Source organism: Diabrotica undecimpunctata, chromosome 9 (assembly GCF_040954645.1).
Source record: "Diabrotica undecimpunctata isolate CICGRU chromosome 9, icDiaUnde3, whole genome shotgun sequence".
NCBI lineage: Eukaryota > Metazoa > Arthropoda > Insecta > Coleoptera > Chrysomelidae > Diabrotica > Diabrotica undecimpunctata.
Genome location: NC_092811.1, coordinates 73521763 through 73536030, shown reverse-complemented (window position 1 = coordinate 73536030; position 14268 = coordinate 73521763). Strand labels below are relative to the sequence as shown.

The window sequence follows — 14268 nt, the reverse complement described above, 5'->3', positions numbered from 1 at the left end:
TTATAGAGTGGCCAATATGTTCAATCACAAATTAGTCCATTAACTTGTAATCTTACATTAATCTTAATTTCTTGAATTTTTATAGTTTCACCGTGTATAAATGTAAAACATATCGATTAGTAGCTTAATTACAGTTTGTTCAACTTACTGCAAATTATAGATTGCCTGATAGGTATTGAGGAAATGCTTGCAGTCATTTCGTCGGTTCAAATTATATTTGCCAGCTTTTAAAAGTCAAAGGTTTTTGTTCTATGCAGAGGGCAATACACTTATTTTATAAATCCTATCTGTCTCTTATAAATTTTTACTTCAACAACAACTATATTGTAATAATTCAGTAGCTGTCAATAAAACTATATTTTTGTCCACGACTTCAACATTTTATTTGTCATCGTCTATCGAGAAGAAACGGACACAGGGCATTAGAAACAATTCGAACTTATAATTACATTCGAATTGTCCAACCGCTAAACTGTGTTAAATTTTTGTGAATTAAACGTTTAAATAATTATATTGTGTTTTTTACTAAATAATCCTTAAAAACTTACTTTAACTTTGGCTCCATCGCCAAAAAATTCCTTTGGCGGCTTTAGACGAGTTAACAGTTTGTAGGTTTCTAGATTTCTTTGAAAAGACTTGCCTCTAAGTTCTACGGCTTTATCCCACTGCTTTTCTTCCATCGCCTAAAAGAATATATACAGAATAGTACGGTGACGAATCTGAATTTACTTTTGACTGTAACATTAAGTTTATAATAATTCTTCCAGATCTGCCCCATTATAATATGGGGCAGGTCCAGAGAATCAGAGAACGTATAGAAAAAAATATGGGAGACGCATTGGCTCATGTACTTGAGTTAGAAGCAGCCAAGAATGCTTCTAGCCGTTTTTTAGGATCTGCCAAAGTTAAATCTACTACCAAATCACATTAAGATGTAAGAGATGTGGAGAATTGTACGCAGGAATAATTGCCAGTCTGGGATGGCTTAATCCGAATTGCGCAAATGAAATAAAATGGGAAAAAACCATTGGTTGTTGGAAAGTTTATTGGAAAAGTCTGACAAATAACTATTCATATTGTAGCGACGCACACGATTACCCATCCGAGGATGATATCTGTCTCTATAATCCTGAAATATGAGAGAAATTACACGTTAACACCGAAAACCGAAGAAATATCCCCTATCAAATATTGAAACTCGGACAACAGAATATGACGTGACAGAAATGGGTGGTTGATATCTTGACTTCTTGCTTCATCATATAACTTTAATTTGGATTTAAAAGCAAATCACCCCCCGAATACAGATGAAGAAATAATATTGGTATCAGCGAATTTACGCTGAAGATATTTTACTACAGCCCGATACAAGACTATAGTACCTGTTGCTATGAAACCAGAATCAGATGCATTGGGTGCCATAGCGTGTATCTTCAAGTCGGTGGTTCATCAACTTGCTAAGGGACTCTTACCAGCAAGAAGTTTAGTTAGAGTTCTAAAAAACTTGTTCTCTGTCCAAAAAATGAATCTCAACGACTATGATATTCCATGAAAGAGGAGAATTTCATTAGGGCGCCCTCGAGAGTCAGTCTGGCATTAGAAGTTGCGACGTTCAAATAAAACCGTTCCCGACGGTATTGGAACTGACAGAACCTCTCCAAGTTGCTTCAGAAATTTAGGGAAAACCTCAATAGAAATCGAACGCCAGTTTCTATAAATTATTGCAGACTTCGGAACACGTATTTTCCTTGGCAACCAATGACTATGGACAAACGAAGTTGGTACAGAATCGTATAAATGGTAAAAATGCCATAACAACCTCTCAGAAAAGTTCTGTTTGCACAACGAGAAGTAGATAAATTGGTACAAGAAATGCTGGAATAGGAGGTAATACAACAATCAAAGTCCATGGTGTTCTCCGATTGTCTTAGTCAAGAAGAAAGATGGCTCCACTAGAATCTCTATAGACTATAGAAGATTAAATCTATCTTCCCATCATTTGAAAACGTTTGTAGCCAATCGAGTGTACGAGATTCAATCAAAGACAAATGTCGACTTCTGGAGACATGTGGTCACGACTGTAATAAGATATTAAGATATTAGAATACATAAATAATTTTATCATAAATAATATTGCTCACATTAAAATTGTTTTAAATTGGAAAACTGGGGCGCACGTAATTAATAACAGAGTGTTAATTTCAAAATATCTGGAGTTGCACTCCAAATTCAACCTTGCACGATGAGCAATATTTATTGATATTGTAAACTAAATAATGAGAATCAAAACGTCACAGTTAGATGTTATATAATCGTAAACAGACCAGCAGTCGAGTATTATTGAATACCATCATAGATTTTTGGACCTAAATATTAATATTGTTGTTTTTAATGAGATCTAAATGAATTTTCTTTTCTAAATATAATAGGGATTACATTAAGAATATTAATTTGAACATCGAGATAAGCAAATGAATTGCAATGAACTTTAAGAAGAACTATATATTGAAGAATTAGATAATGAAACAATTTGATAATAAAATATAATCAGAAACTATTACGCCTGCCACTATTAGAAGCTTACAATATAACTATTCTGTATTTCGAAATTAACTTATCTTGACTAATAATGACAAGCATATAGATCAAAGGAGAATCAAGGATTATATGTGATTGTAAAAGAAAAACGCATAAATTATTTGGCGTTCTGAGGTACCCATATTATATGGATTATGTACATGGATCAAAGTAAAATTTAAGGATTATGAGTTGCGGTAAAAGAAATGAAGTAAATATGAAATATATTTTATATGAGAATGATAAATAATGAAGTTATATGATAAAGTAACATGAATATGAATTATGGTTAAAGTACGCCGTAGAAGAAAGTACTAAAGTATAAAAAAAAGACGAATTATGTATTTTTGCAGTACTTAAGATAACGACAGATGTTTTAATAAATTTTAAACCTTCAAAATAACGTAAACTATAAAAATAGAGTGAATATGTCAATTAATAAAATAATTTATGAATCGTAAACGTCAAACTGAGATCTCTAGAGTAAAGTAAAGTAATCAATCTAAGTGTAATTGTAAATCCAGGTCATAATTATGTAAGTGTATAAATAATACGTAACAAGTAAATTAAATAAAAAGACAATCAGTGTTTGAACGAACAAACAATAACGCGAATGAACAGTAGTGAAAATAAATAGATAGGCGTAAAATTGATAATTATTTTTACAATTATTAAGATTATGGCGATATCATGTTAGGAAATTTGTATATATGTAAATATTGTGTAAGTAGAGATGACGATACTTAGTTGTTGGTAAAAATTTCTCTTCTATGAAAAGGGAGAGAGATGAGGTAATAGTAATTCGAGAGAATTTTTTTTCTTTAGGAGCGATGGTGTGATGAGACATTAAGATTCATAAATAATCTTATAAATAATATTGTTCTAATTAAAATTGTTTTGAATTGGAAAACTGAGGCACGCGTAATTAATAACAGAGTGTGTTAATTTCAAAAAATATCTGAGTTGCACTCCAAATTCAACCTTGCACGATCAGCAATATTGATTGTTATTGTTAACTAAATAACGAGAATCAAAGCGTCACAGCTCGATGTTGCATAATCGTAAACAAATATGCAGTCGTGTATTATTCATTCATTCGTATTTCAGTTCAGTCGTGTTTTGTAATGTGATATGTAAAAATTCATAATAAATAAGTAATGTCATCGATAAGCTATTCCGTTGTAACTAAATAAACAATAAAATACTCTCCGACAGATAAAGTGTAGTTTCATAAATAACATCGCCAGGAGGCGATGTATCCAGCGTATGTATCCAAACCAAAAGAATATGTGCACCTATTTTATATTATGCGACTGATAATCCTGATGATCTTTTAAGTAATCTTAAAGTTTGCGATCTTTTGGTGGCAAGGACCGTCATTTCTGCATGAACCTTCGAATACTTGACAAATCTCATCCTTTCAACTACCGTAAATTCTACCAGACATAAAGCAATTAACAAACTCTTTAGTTAATGTTCCCTGCTGTCAATATCCAAGCGAGACATTTTCTAACTTCGTCACACTCATGCTAGTTGAGGCCCATTGTTTGAGATTCCGCCATAACTTTTCAGTCCTTAGTAATTCTTCTAGGCTCACAGGTCCTCTTGGTATGGAAGAGGCAACATTTATTGTATTAAAGTTGTTCAGAGTAATACACTTTCATGGGAATTGTCTTAAGAACGGTATCGCCATTCTAGTCAGAGTCGAAACTTAAACTCCTTTCTGGATCAAAATGGCGTAATAAGAGTAGGCGGTAATTTAAGAAGTTAAAACTTCAGTTTCGATAAGAAGCATCCTATACTGCTGCCAGCCAAGCACCATATAATTAGGTTAATATTCCAATCCGAACATCGGAGAACTCTTCATGCTGGAGCACAACTAATTCTCTCAAGCGTTAGAGAGCGATTGTGACCCTTGTCACAAGAAATATGGCTAAGAACGTTATGCACGATTGTTTACTTTGTTTTCGTGTTTCGGAACAGCTGTTCCTTTTGGCATACCGAAGTTCCATTCACAAGTCGACATGAAAAACATCAGCAGAAGTTTTGTTCGGTAAAGAATTGCCGCTTCATGCAGATTTATTATTTGGAACATCCTCATTCCGACTAACTGTTTTCAATAAAAAGATGCTCTATATATATATATATATATATATATATATATATATATATATATATATATATATATATATATATATATATATATATATATATATATATATATATATATATTAATAGCCGTTATTTCAGAGTTCCGTAGAATTTCGGCCGGCGACCCTTGAACTCTCTCGAACAGCATGGAAAGAAGACCGGTTTTATAGCGGACCAAAGAACCTACTATAAAAATACTCGTTAGAATAATAAAATGTTTACAGGTTAAATATGAGTCATATTTATCGTAACAATATGTATATTATTATATATTTATGATCACATGATGTAAAAGCTCACACAACTGACACTTCAAACCAGTATCGTTACGCGCTAGCTTTCTGTTACTTTATCTTTGATACCTCGCGTATTTAACAGCTGGCAACCCTAATGTGCGACCATTTTTCTCACGCAACCTTGTATCATCATATTAAAGAAAAAAATAGCTTTAATTGGATATAAAAAAACATACATACTTATATGTCATGAGCAGCGTATTTTATTTAAAAAATAAACAAAATTTTTACTCAAAAATTAATTACTACTAATTTAATTAAAAATATTTGCGGCTACATTTTGATTGGCAACCTATTATCAATGTATTCTCCTAATTTGAAATGTATGTAAAAATGTGAGTTTGATTAACTACGTTATAAACGCATTGATCCTCCAGTGTGATCTTAGACTATAAGAAGATTCATAAGCCTATGGAAGTTAGGAGACATGGCATGACGAGTATTATATTTTGTGGGTGACGATATGTAACGTCGATTTTTTTGGACGAAATGGGTTGTATCGAGTTTTTTCAGAATAAACGTATTTAATTCCAATAGTGTTATAATATACGTATATATATATATATATATATATATATATATATATATATATATATATAAGTCGTGTATGTTCGTTTAGTGCACCTTTGTAGGGCACCATAGGTTTTTCAATATTCCGATTTTTTTATATATTTAATTTTTTACATCGAACATACATTTTAACATCGAGAGGTAAAATCACTGTATTTCACAAGACTCATTTTTAGATCTGGCAGTAATTAATTTTGCATATGCCCTTTTTTTCTTTAGCTCTATCAAGTTCTCATTGTTTTTATGTCTTTTGAAAGTATTTAAAGCTTTTTTACTTTGTTTTATTGCCAATTTACACTCTTCATTCCACGAGGGAACAACTTTGTTTTTGTTTTATACTTTGTTTTTCCCATTGCAATTGTGGCGGCTTCAGTGATTATGTTATTAAACAATTTTAAATTTAAATTTATGTCTTCTTCAATTACAGGGGTATTCGATATTTTTTCAGTAATTTTTGTTTTAAAAATGTTCCAGTTGGCTTGCTTAATTGTCCACTTTTGCAAAGGATTGGTTTTTGTTGTGAGGTTGGAAATTTTTGTTACTATTATTGGATAATGATCACTTCCATATCGTCTTGATCGTCTACGGTTTGCCATGTGTGATTTAGTAACGTCGATGGGTCAGAAATAGACACGTCAATAGCTGAAAAATTTCCAGTAGCTGCGTCGAAACGAGTTTTAGCTCCGTCGTTCATTATTGTTAAATTCAGGCTATTGATTACGTTTGCTAATACCTTTCCATTTTTAGTTGTTTTTTCGGAACCCCGTAGAAGATTATGGCTGTTAAAGTCCAAAAGAATTAATTTTGGTGATGGAATTTGCATAATTAAGTCGGAAAGTTCATTTTCTTGGATATTTTGGCTCGGGGGAATATAAATGTTACAGATAATTCATAATGTCGTGGACCTGACGTAATCATTTAGTGACGTCGATCTACGAACGAAACAATGATATCAGGAATTGCTAAAAACAGTTCTCTTTAGTGCGTTATCGTAGCGAGACAGAGACGAACTAGTTTTTGCGTTAGTGAAATAGCTTTAATATTTTTTTTTGTGAACAATCGTTTTTAATATTTTCTCATTTTTTGGATCATTCTGAATACAAAAGGTTAATTGTAATTTTTCTCTTAAGTTGATCGTTTTCAACTTATAAACAATTTAAAACTGACAAAAAAAAACGAAAAATGATGATTGAAGGTTCAAAAACACAGAATTATTTTTGAATTCACCAATCCTTGTTTTATCAGTTTCTGATACTTTAGTTTGGGCTTGTTTAATTTAAAAACATCGTTTTTAGTTGTTTGAGGCCCTTATCACAACCTAAAAATGGATTTATACAAAACTGTTAATCCTAATAAATTAGGACCACTTTTTGTATGAGCGACCTCTTGAACATTATTTTGCGGTATTTTATGAAAGTGATTATGAAAAAAAATCTCATGGGAATATTTTTCCCAAGGAATTCAAGGTTTTCGTCTCGTATAAACATATTTTGCTGAATTTAAAACCAAAATCCTAATATTTTTAATCATACATTGATTTATTTATTTATTTGTCCTCTAGATTTTTTTCAGTTCTAAAAAGGTTTTATTTATAAGCCAAATTAGTGCAACGTAAATATTTTTACATTTTTACACAGCAATTCTTATCGGCAGTGAAGACGGGAAGTCGTAAATTTTTATTACATCTTATCTTATCTTATATTTTATTACATCATTATTTTATCTCAATGTGAGATAAAATAAAAATGCGATGACTAACTGGAATGTTTAAGATTAGAGAAACATAATATATCATGTTTATTGGAACTACTCGACATCATTAGCACGTGCAAATCACGTGTTTTTTTCGGGCATGCGTATTTACGAGGTCCACTGGGTTTTGAAACACCTTTACATATGTTCATTTTTTGCTTAGTACCTATTGTTACTGTTACTGCTGTTGCTTCTAAGTTTGTATTAATTATGATTATGTTTACTTGTAAATCGGTTTTAGCATATATCGCAACACCGCCACTAGCATGATTTGTCTGTCTATTTTGATAGTAAACATTATATGACTTCAAGTTATACGCATTGTTGTTTTTAAAATTAGTTTCTTGAAGACATATAATATCAGGTGAATATTTCCTAATAAGTACCTGAAATAATAGGCAAGGAAGAGACTGATAAATTTCATGAGAAAGAAGGATGGCGCCAAGACAAGGTGCTTAGTCCTTATTTATCGCATTAGTGTTGGATCAGATAACAGCGAAACTACAGGGTAACATAAAAAGGTTTAAAATTTATTAGGATAAAGATGAGTATTTGCAATATTCATTTAAATATGGAGTTACTACAAATAAAATCATAGCTGTGTTTGACGAAATCATTGTAAAAAGAATAGTTTTAAGTACCTAGAATTGGTATTACAGAGTAATGGGAAATTATATAGAGATGCATGCAGTAGGATTGATGTTGGATGAATGAAGTGGAAGGAAACGAGTGGTGTGTTGTGTGACAAAAAAATTTCAATGAAGCTGAAGTGAAATATAAAACTGCCATAAGACCAGCTATGATGTATGGGACTAAATGTTGGTAGTCAAAAAAAAAACAGGAAGAACGAATTTATGTGACGGAAATGAAAATGCTTAGAAGAGTGGAATGATAAAAACAGAATAAAATTATGAATCAAAAGGTTCTGAAACTGCTGTCTTGCAAGTTAAATATTATGTTAATATGAAATTAAGACTTAATTGATGGTAACGCAAATTACATTTCTAACTATCTAACATTGCCTAACTAAATAAACATAACTAACTAAAGGTCATACATTTTCGCAGAATTTTTAAACTAATCTTTGTTGAGGACATTTTTCGGAGTGGAAATCGAATAATAGAGCATAGGTTAAGATGGTTCGGGCATCTTCAAAGTCGAGTTAATCACCTAATACGAATAATTGCTGATCGGTAGATAACTGGGTGAAGTAGGTGAGAAATACCAAAGAAGACATAGATTAATAGAAATTCAGATGTCAAAATACAACTTTAAGATAGAATTAAATATGATTAAGCAAATAGCCGTAAGCAATGGGTACAACGAAGAAACAATTAATAAAATTTTAAAGCAAAAACTACATAAGAAAGACCTGAAATTAGTATTTCCACCACCAGAGAAAAAACTCAGTACCTTCTGCTCGATTACATATACAGGCAGCAAAATATCAACAAAAATGGCCAACCACATAAAAAAGACAGGAATAACATCAGCTTTTAGAGCAAACAACAACTTAGGGCAAATATATTAAAAATAACAAGAGCCAAAATAAAAAAGCACTCAGACAGTGGTGTATAAAAACTTAAATGTGGTGACTGTTCAAAAACTTACATCGGTCAAACTGGTAGAACTTTTAACAAACGTATAGCAGATAAAAGGGCTTTCAATAATAGAAAAACAGATTCTACACACGCACTTCACTTTCTAGATTATAATCATTCTTTTAATGACGAATTTCAAATTCTCCACATCCAAAATAAAGGCCTTAAACTATCTTTATTAGAATCTATGGAAATTAACAAATTAAAAAACACCGACATAATTCTGAAGACATGTAATAGGAAAGCAGACACCGCATAGGGATAAAGGAAAAATGGCAAACCACCTCTGGCAAACAAGGGAATAAACAGTATTTTTTTTCTCTTCTGTCCAGATATTTTCCTAAAATGGTCGAACTGAATAATTCAGAGTGTTAAATTAAAAGGGCATAATACAGTATCTGGATATATATTTATCTAGATAAGAGGTAGTGAGACCAATAAGCGTACTCATTTAAAATTATGTTGAACTGAAACTAACTACATTAAACAAGTAAAAAAAGATCTCTACTTACTTTAGCCACAGCTTTAGTCTGCTTGACACCTTCCATCAAAGGTATTCTGACAGCTTGGTTTCCGTCCAGAGAAATAACACAAGCTTCAGTTTCTTCGGTCGATTCCATCAGAGCCATTACAGCTTCTGCGCCCATTCTGGATCCCTAAAATACTGAACTGAATCAAGTTTGAATGCGAATAAGTCAGAATTTTAAAAACTAATCTAAAAATAATTACTTTCAAATGTTTTCCAGTCATCAAATGCTTACAGTACATCACATTGTAGCGAGATTAAATAAAACGAGCGGTTCGAATTTATATAAATATATTTATTTATAAGTTTACAGTTCGGTACTCTCTTATCAACTAAACTCTACTTCTAACATTGTTACCTATATATACCAAAAGTATTATGTTCGAGAATATTCTGGCGTAGTCCCACCTCTAATTCGCCTACGTGACCGGTTATTCTCTCTCGCACTCGATACACCGCGAAGCTTCTCTAAGAGTATTAGAGATGTAATGCAACCGTTACCTGGGCCATGCCAAAAGCATGTTCGTAACACTGCTCCCCTCTTAAATGTGATCGTCCCGATCAGCAACTCTATAGGTAGGCACAGGATGGCGGAATCTACAGGACTCTCCAGCTCTGCATGAACCCTTTAGAAAGAAATAACAGTCTACTGACTTTGAAGGATACGATCTCATCGGTTTAATGCAACACACAGTAATTCGTACGCCGGTTTCTAGGAAGATCACTTCAAGCATGCTTCTGACAATCTTGCAGTCCAGATTATCTAGTGCATGGCCTATCTTGGGTAATGTCAAATTCTTGATTTTATAATTGCACACAATTTTCTTCAAATTAGTTAGAGCCATATATCCTCGTAGTCCCTGTCTGTATACGACTTCCTGGTCACCATATACAGCAAAGATCGAGAACCATCTTCTAATCTCAGTACTCTTCCAACTTTAGGCTGCTGGTTTTTTAACTCGTCCAAACGACCGAATTTCTTATAAAATACGGATGAGATTCCTTTAGTCATCTCAAGATCTTTGCCAACACAGTGGGCTAGAGAGACGTTATGCGGAACACTAAAAAGATCCTGCTGAACTTCTGTGGTCACGCCGAATCTAGCACTCTTTCTCTCTGCGTAATTTGACATAAATTCATTAAAGCTTGGTCGCCGGTCATCTTTGATCCCATGTTGAAGGGTTCGTGCTTCTTCTGTTTCATTTGAGCCAGCATATGGTGAAAGACGATTTATGTGAACTACTTTTGGTTTACCTTTCGGCAACTTCTTAATTCGGTATATTACGTCATTTATTTTCTTTTTAATTTTATACGGACCTTCCTATTGTCTTTGCAGTTTGGGAGACAAGCCTCGACGACGTTGTGGATTATAAAGCCAAACAACATCACCTACTTCATAGCTTTCACTCTTGCATCGAGAATCATATTGATCTTTCATTGTCACTGGCTATCTGGATGTGTTGTCGGGCAAGTTCATGAATGTTGTTCATTCTTAACTTCAGGCGGTCGACATAATCTTCGCTTGCAACAGGTTCTTCGGAAGGTCTGCAGCCAAACTCTAGGTCGCAGGGTAAACGAACTTCACGACCTAACATCAGGCAGGTTGGAGTCTGGCCTGTAGTTTCATTCACGGCCGAGCGGTAGGCCATTACGAATAAATGAATGTGCTGGTCCCAATCTCTTTGATGTTCTGATACAACTTTGGACAGGTGTTTACCCATTGTTCGGTTCATTCTCTCGACCATTCCATCTGATTGAGGATGCAGGGGTGTCGTTCTGGTCTTATTGACACCAATCAATTTACAAACGTTTTGGAAAAGGGTTGACTCGAAGTTTCGCCCTTGGTCGTAGTGGATTTCCAAAGAAACACCAAATCGGCTAAAGAATTCTGTAACAAGTACCTCTGCCACGGTAGCAGCTTCTTGATTTGGTATCGCATAGGCCTCAGTCCATTTCGTAAAATAATCCATGGCTACCAGGATATATTTATTTCCATCATTTGTCTCTGGAAGTGGACCTGCAATGTCGATTGCTACTCTTTCCATAGGACTACCAACATTGTACTGTCTCATGGGTACCCTCTTTTTACCAACTGGACCATTACTGGTTGCACACAGTTCACATTTCCGGCACCATCTTCTTACATCATCTTTACAGTTCACCCAATAGAACCGTTCTCGAACCTTTTGCAGAGTCTTCGTGATACCAAAGTGTCCACCTGATGGACCGTCATGCAACTGACGCAATACTTCTGACACTTTACTTTTAGGTACAATCAACTGAAGCTTAGTTTCTGTACTATCATCGTTCTCAAAGGTTCTATACAGAAGATCATCTTTCAGCACTAGGCAATTCCATTGGCTCCAGTAACACTTGACTTCTGGACTACATGCACTAATGTCTTGCCAAGAAGGTCTTTCACTTCGACGCATCCAATCTAATACTCTTTTTATACATGGATCATCTGCTTGAGCGTCTTGTAGCTGTTGAGGCTGCCTGATCATTAATGACGGTGGTTCGTCTCACGGCGCAAAGTCGTTCTTCTAATTTAAGACAGTGATTACAATTTGCACTGCATGGCCGTCTCGAAAGGGCATCAGCATTTGAATGAACTCTGCCAGCCCTGTGTTTGATCTCGTAATCATATTCTTGTAATCGTTTTAACCATCTTGCCCTCTGGATTACGGAATTGTAGAAGCCATTTTAGAGCAGTGCAGAGCAGTTTAGATCCGTGCGAAGAAGAAACTTTCTGCCATACAAGTATTTATGGAAATGCTCGCAAGCCTTCACTACGCCTAGAAATTCTCTCCTGGTAACGCAATAGTTTCTTTCTGGTTTCGACAAGACTTTGCTAAAGTAAGCGATGACTTTCTCCTGCCCATCTTGGATTTGGGAAAGAACAGCTCCTATTGCACTGTTGCTTGCATCGGTGTCCAACACAAATTTTCCTGCCTGTCTAGGGTAGCTTAAAATCGGTGCGCTGATCAGAGCCATTTGTAAGTGTTCGAAAGCTCTTTGACACTCTTCGCTCCATGTATATTCTTTGCCTTCTTCTGTCAACTTTGTTAATGGCTTGGGGATGTTGGCAAATCCTTTGACAAAACGTCGGTAATATGTACATAGGCCAAGAAAACTTCTAATTTCGTGTTTATCTCTTGGTACTGGCCACTCCTTAATTGCTACAAGTTTTTCAGGATCAGCTGTTACACCATTACTTGCTACAATATGTCCCAAGTACTTCACTTCTCGCCGAAACAAGTGACATTTCTTCGGACTCAACTTCAAATTCGCTGCCCGCAATCGTTGAAAAACTTCTGACAGATTATTGGCATGTTCATCGAAGGTTCTTCCAACTACAATTACATCGTCCAAATAAACCAGGCATGTTTTCCATGTTAGACCTCTTAAAACTGCTTCCATTAATCTTTCAAATGTGGCTGGGGCATTACATAAACCAAAGGGCATAACTGTGAACTGCCAAAGCCCTGATCCTATCGAGAATGCGGTTTTTTCCCGATCAGCTGGCTCCATGTCTACTTGCCAATATCCACTTTTCAGATCGAGTGTGGAGAACCAACGAGAACCAGAAAGTGTATCCAAGGTATCGTCTATTCTGGGCAAAGGATAACTATCTTTTATAGTTAACGCATTTAGCTGTCGGTAGTAAATACAAAAACGTGTTGAACCATCTTTCTTCTTTACTAGCACTACTGGTGATGTCCATGGACTGTTTGATGGTTCAATTACCCCTTGTTTGTTTATATCTTTGATGATGTCTTCGGCTTCATCTCTAAAGTCCAATACCCGTGGAATAACACTCTTCCTAACTATAGAACAAACTTTGAAAATCAAAGAGGAAAATTACAGTACAAAAGAGGATATCATAATGGATATAACATGTAGAGATGACCAAATTTCGATTAGTAAAATGCGTTAACAAGAGATCACCGTCCATACGAACAGAAAGGATACAAACAATTCAATAATCAAGCATAGGAAACTCAAGGAGAGGATTCAACAGAAACGTAAGGTTTTTAGAATTAGAGGATAGTCAGGGGAAATCAGAAAATCCACAGTTAGAGTTTTGAACAACCAATACCCATATAAGACACAGTCAGAATTAGAGTACTACATCTACAACTTCGACCTAAACCTAACAACATTCTTAGGAATAAAAACAGGAATCTTAGACCAAGTAAATACATTTTTTTATAGATACGGAAGCAGGTATTTCTATACTTAAATGATTACAAGACTTGGGAACAGGTAAGACCTGATACAAAAGCAAGAATAAAAGGAGTAATCCGAGGAGAACTACAAACAATGGGAGAAATCGAAACAACACTAGATGTAAGTGGCAATCGGTTTGCACATACCTTCCGAATGGTAGAAAACAAATTTCCTATTGCAACGGATGGAATACTCAGAAGAGAATTTATCACTAATTATCAATGCATATTGAATTACGAGAATTTAAAAATGCACATTAAGGATGAAAGAAACTATTACATTAGTAATACCAATATTTTGGATAATGTAGATGACAACACAATAATCATACCACTAAGATGTGAAGTCTACAGAGTACTTCAATAAATGTGGAAGGCCGATAGGGTAGTAGAACAAGAAATACTACCTGGAATATTCATAGCGACAGAGATAATATGGAAAACTAACCCGTACATCAAAATTTTAAGCACAATTTATGAAACTGTTACAGTACAGACAGATAGAATCAAAACATTAGATAAGAAATTATTCAACGTATACAGATTAATCAACGACAGTGAAGACA

General features: G+C 34.3%; 1 protein-coding gene across 8 annotated transcripts in view; it reads right to left on the bottom strand.

Annotated features, from left to right (window-relative positions):
• The window catches only part of Pfk (ATP-dependent 6-phosphofructokinase), a 314693-nt gene that overhangs the window by 189622 nt on the left and 110803 nt on the right, over positions 1–14268 (bottom strand). For all 8 annotated transcript variants that reach the window (XM_072543581.1, XM_072543586.1, XM_072543587.1 and 5 more), the window contains exons 9-10: positions 9460–9603; positions 549–683 (exon numbers count right to left, since the gene is read on the bottom strand). In XM_072543581.1, the coding sequence (XP_072399682.1) occupies positions 549–683; positions 9460–9603 (279 nt within the window). The remainder of the gene's footprint in view (positions 1–548; positions 684–9459; positions 9604–14268) is intronic.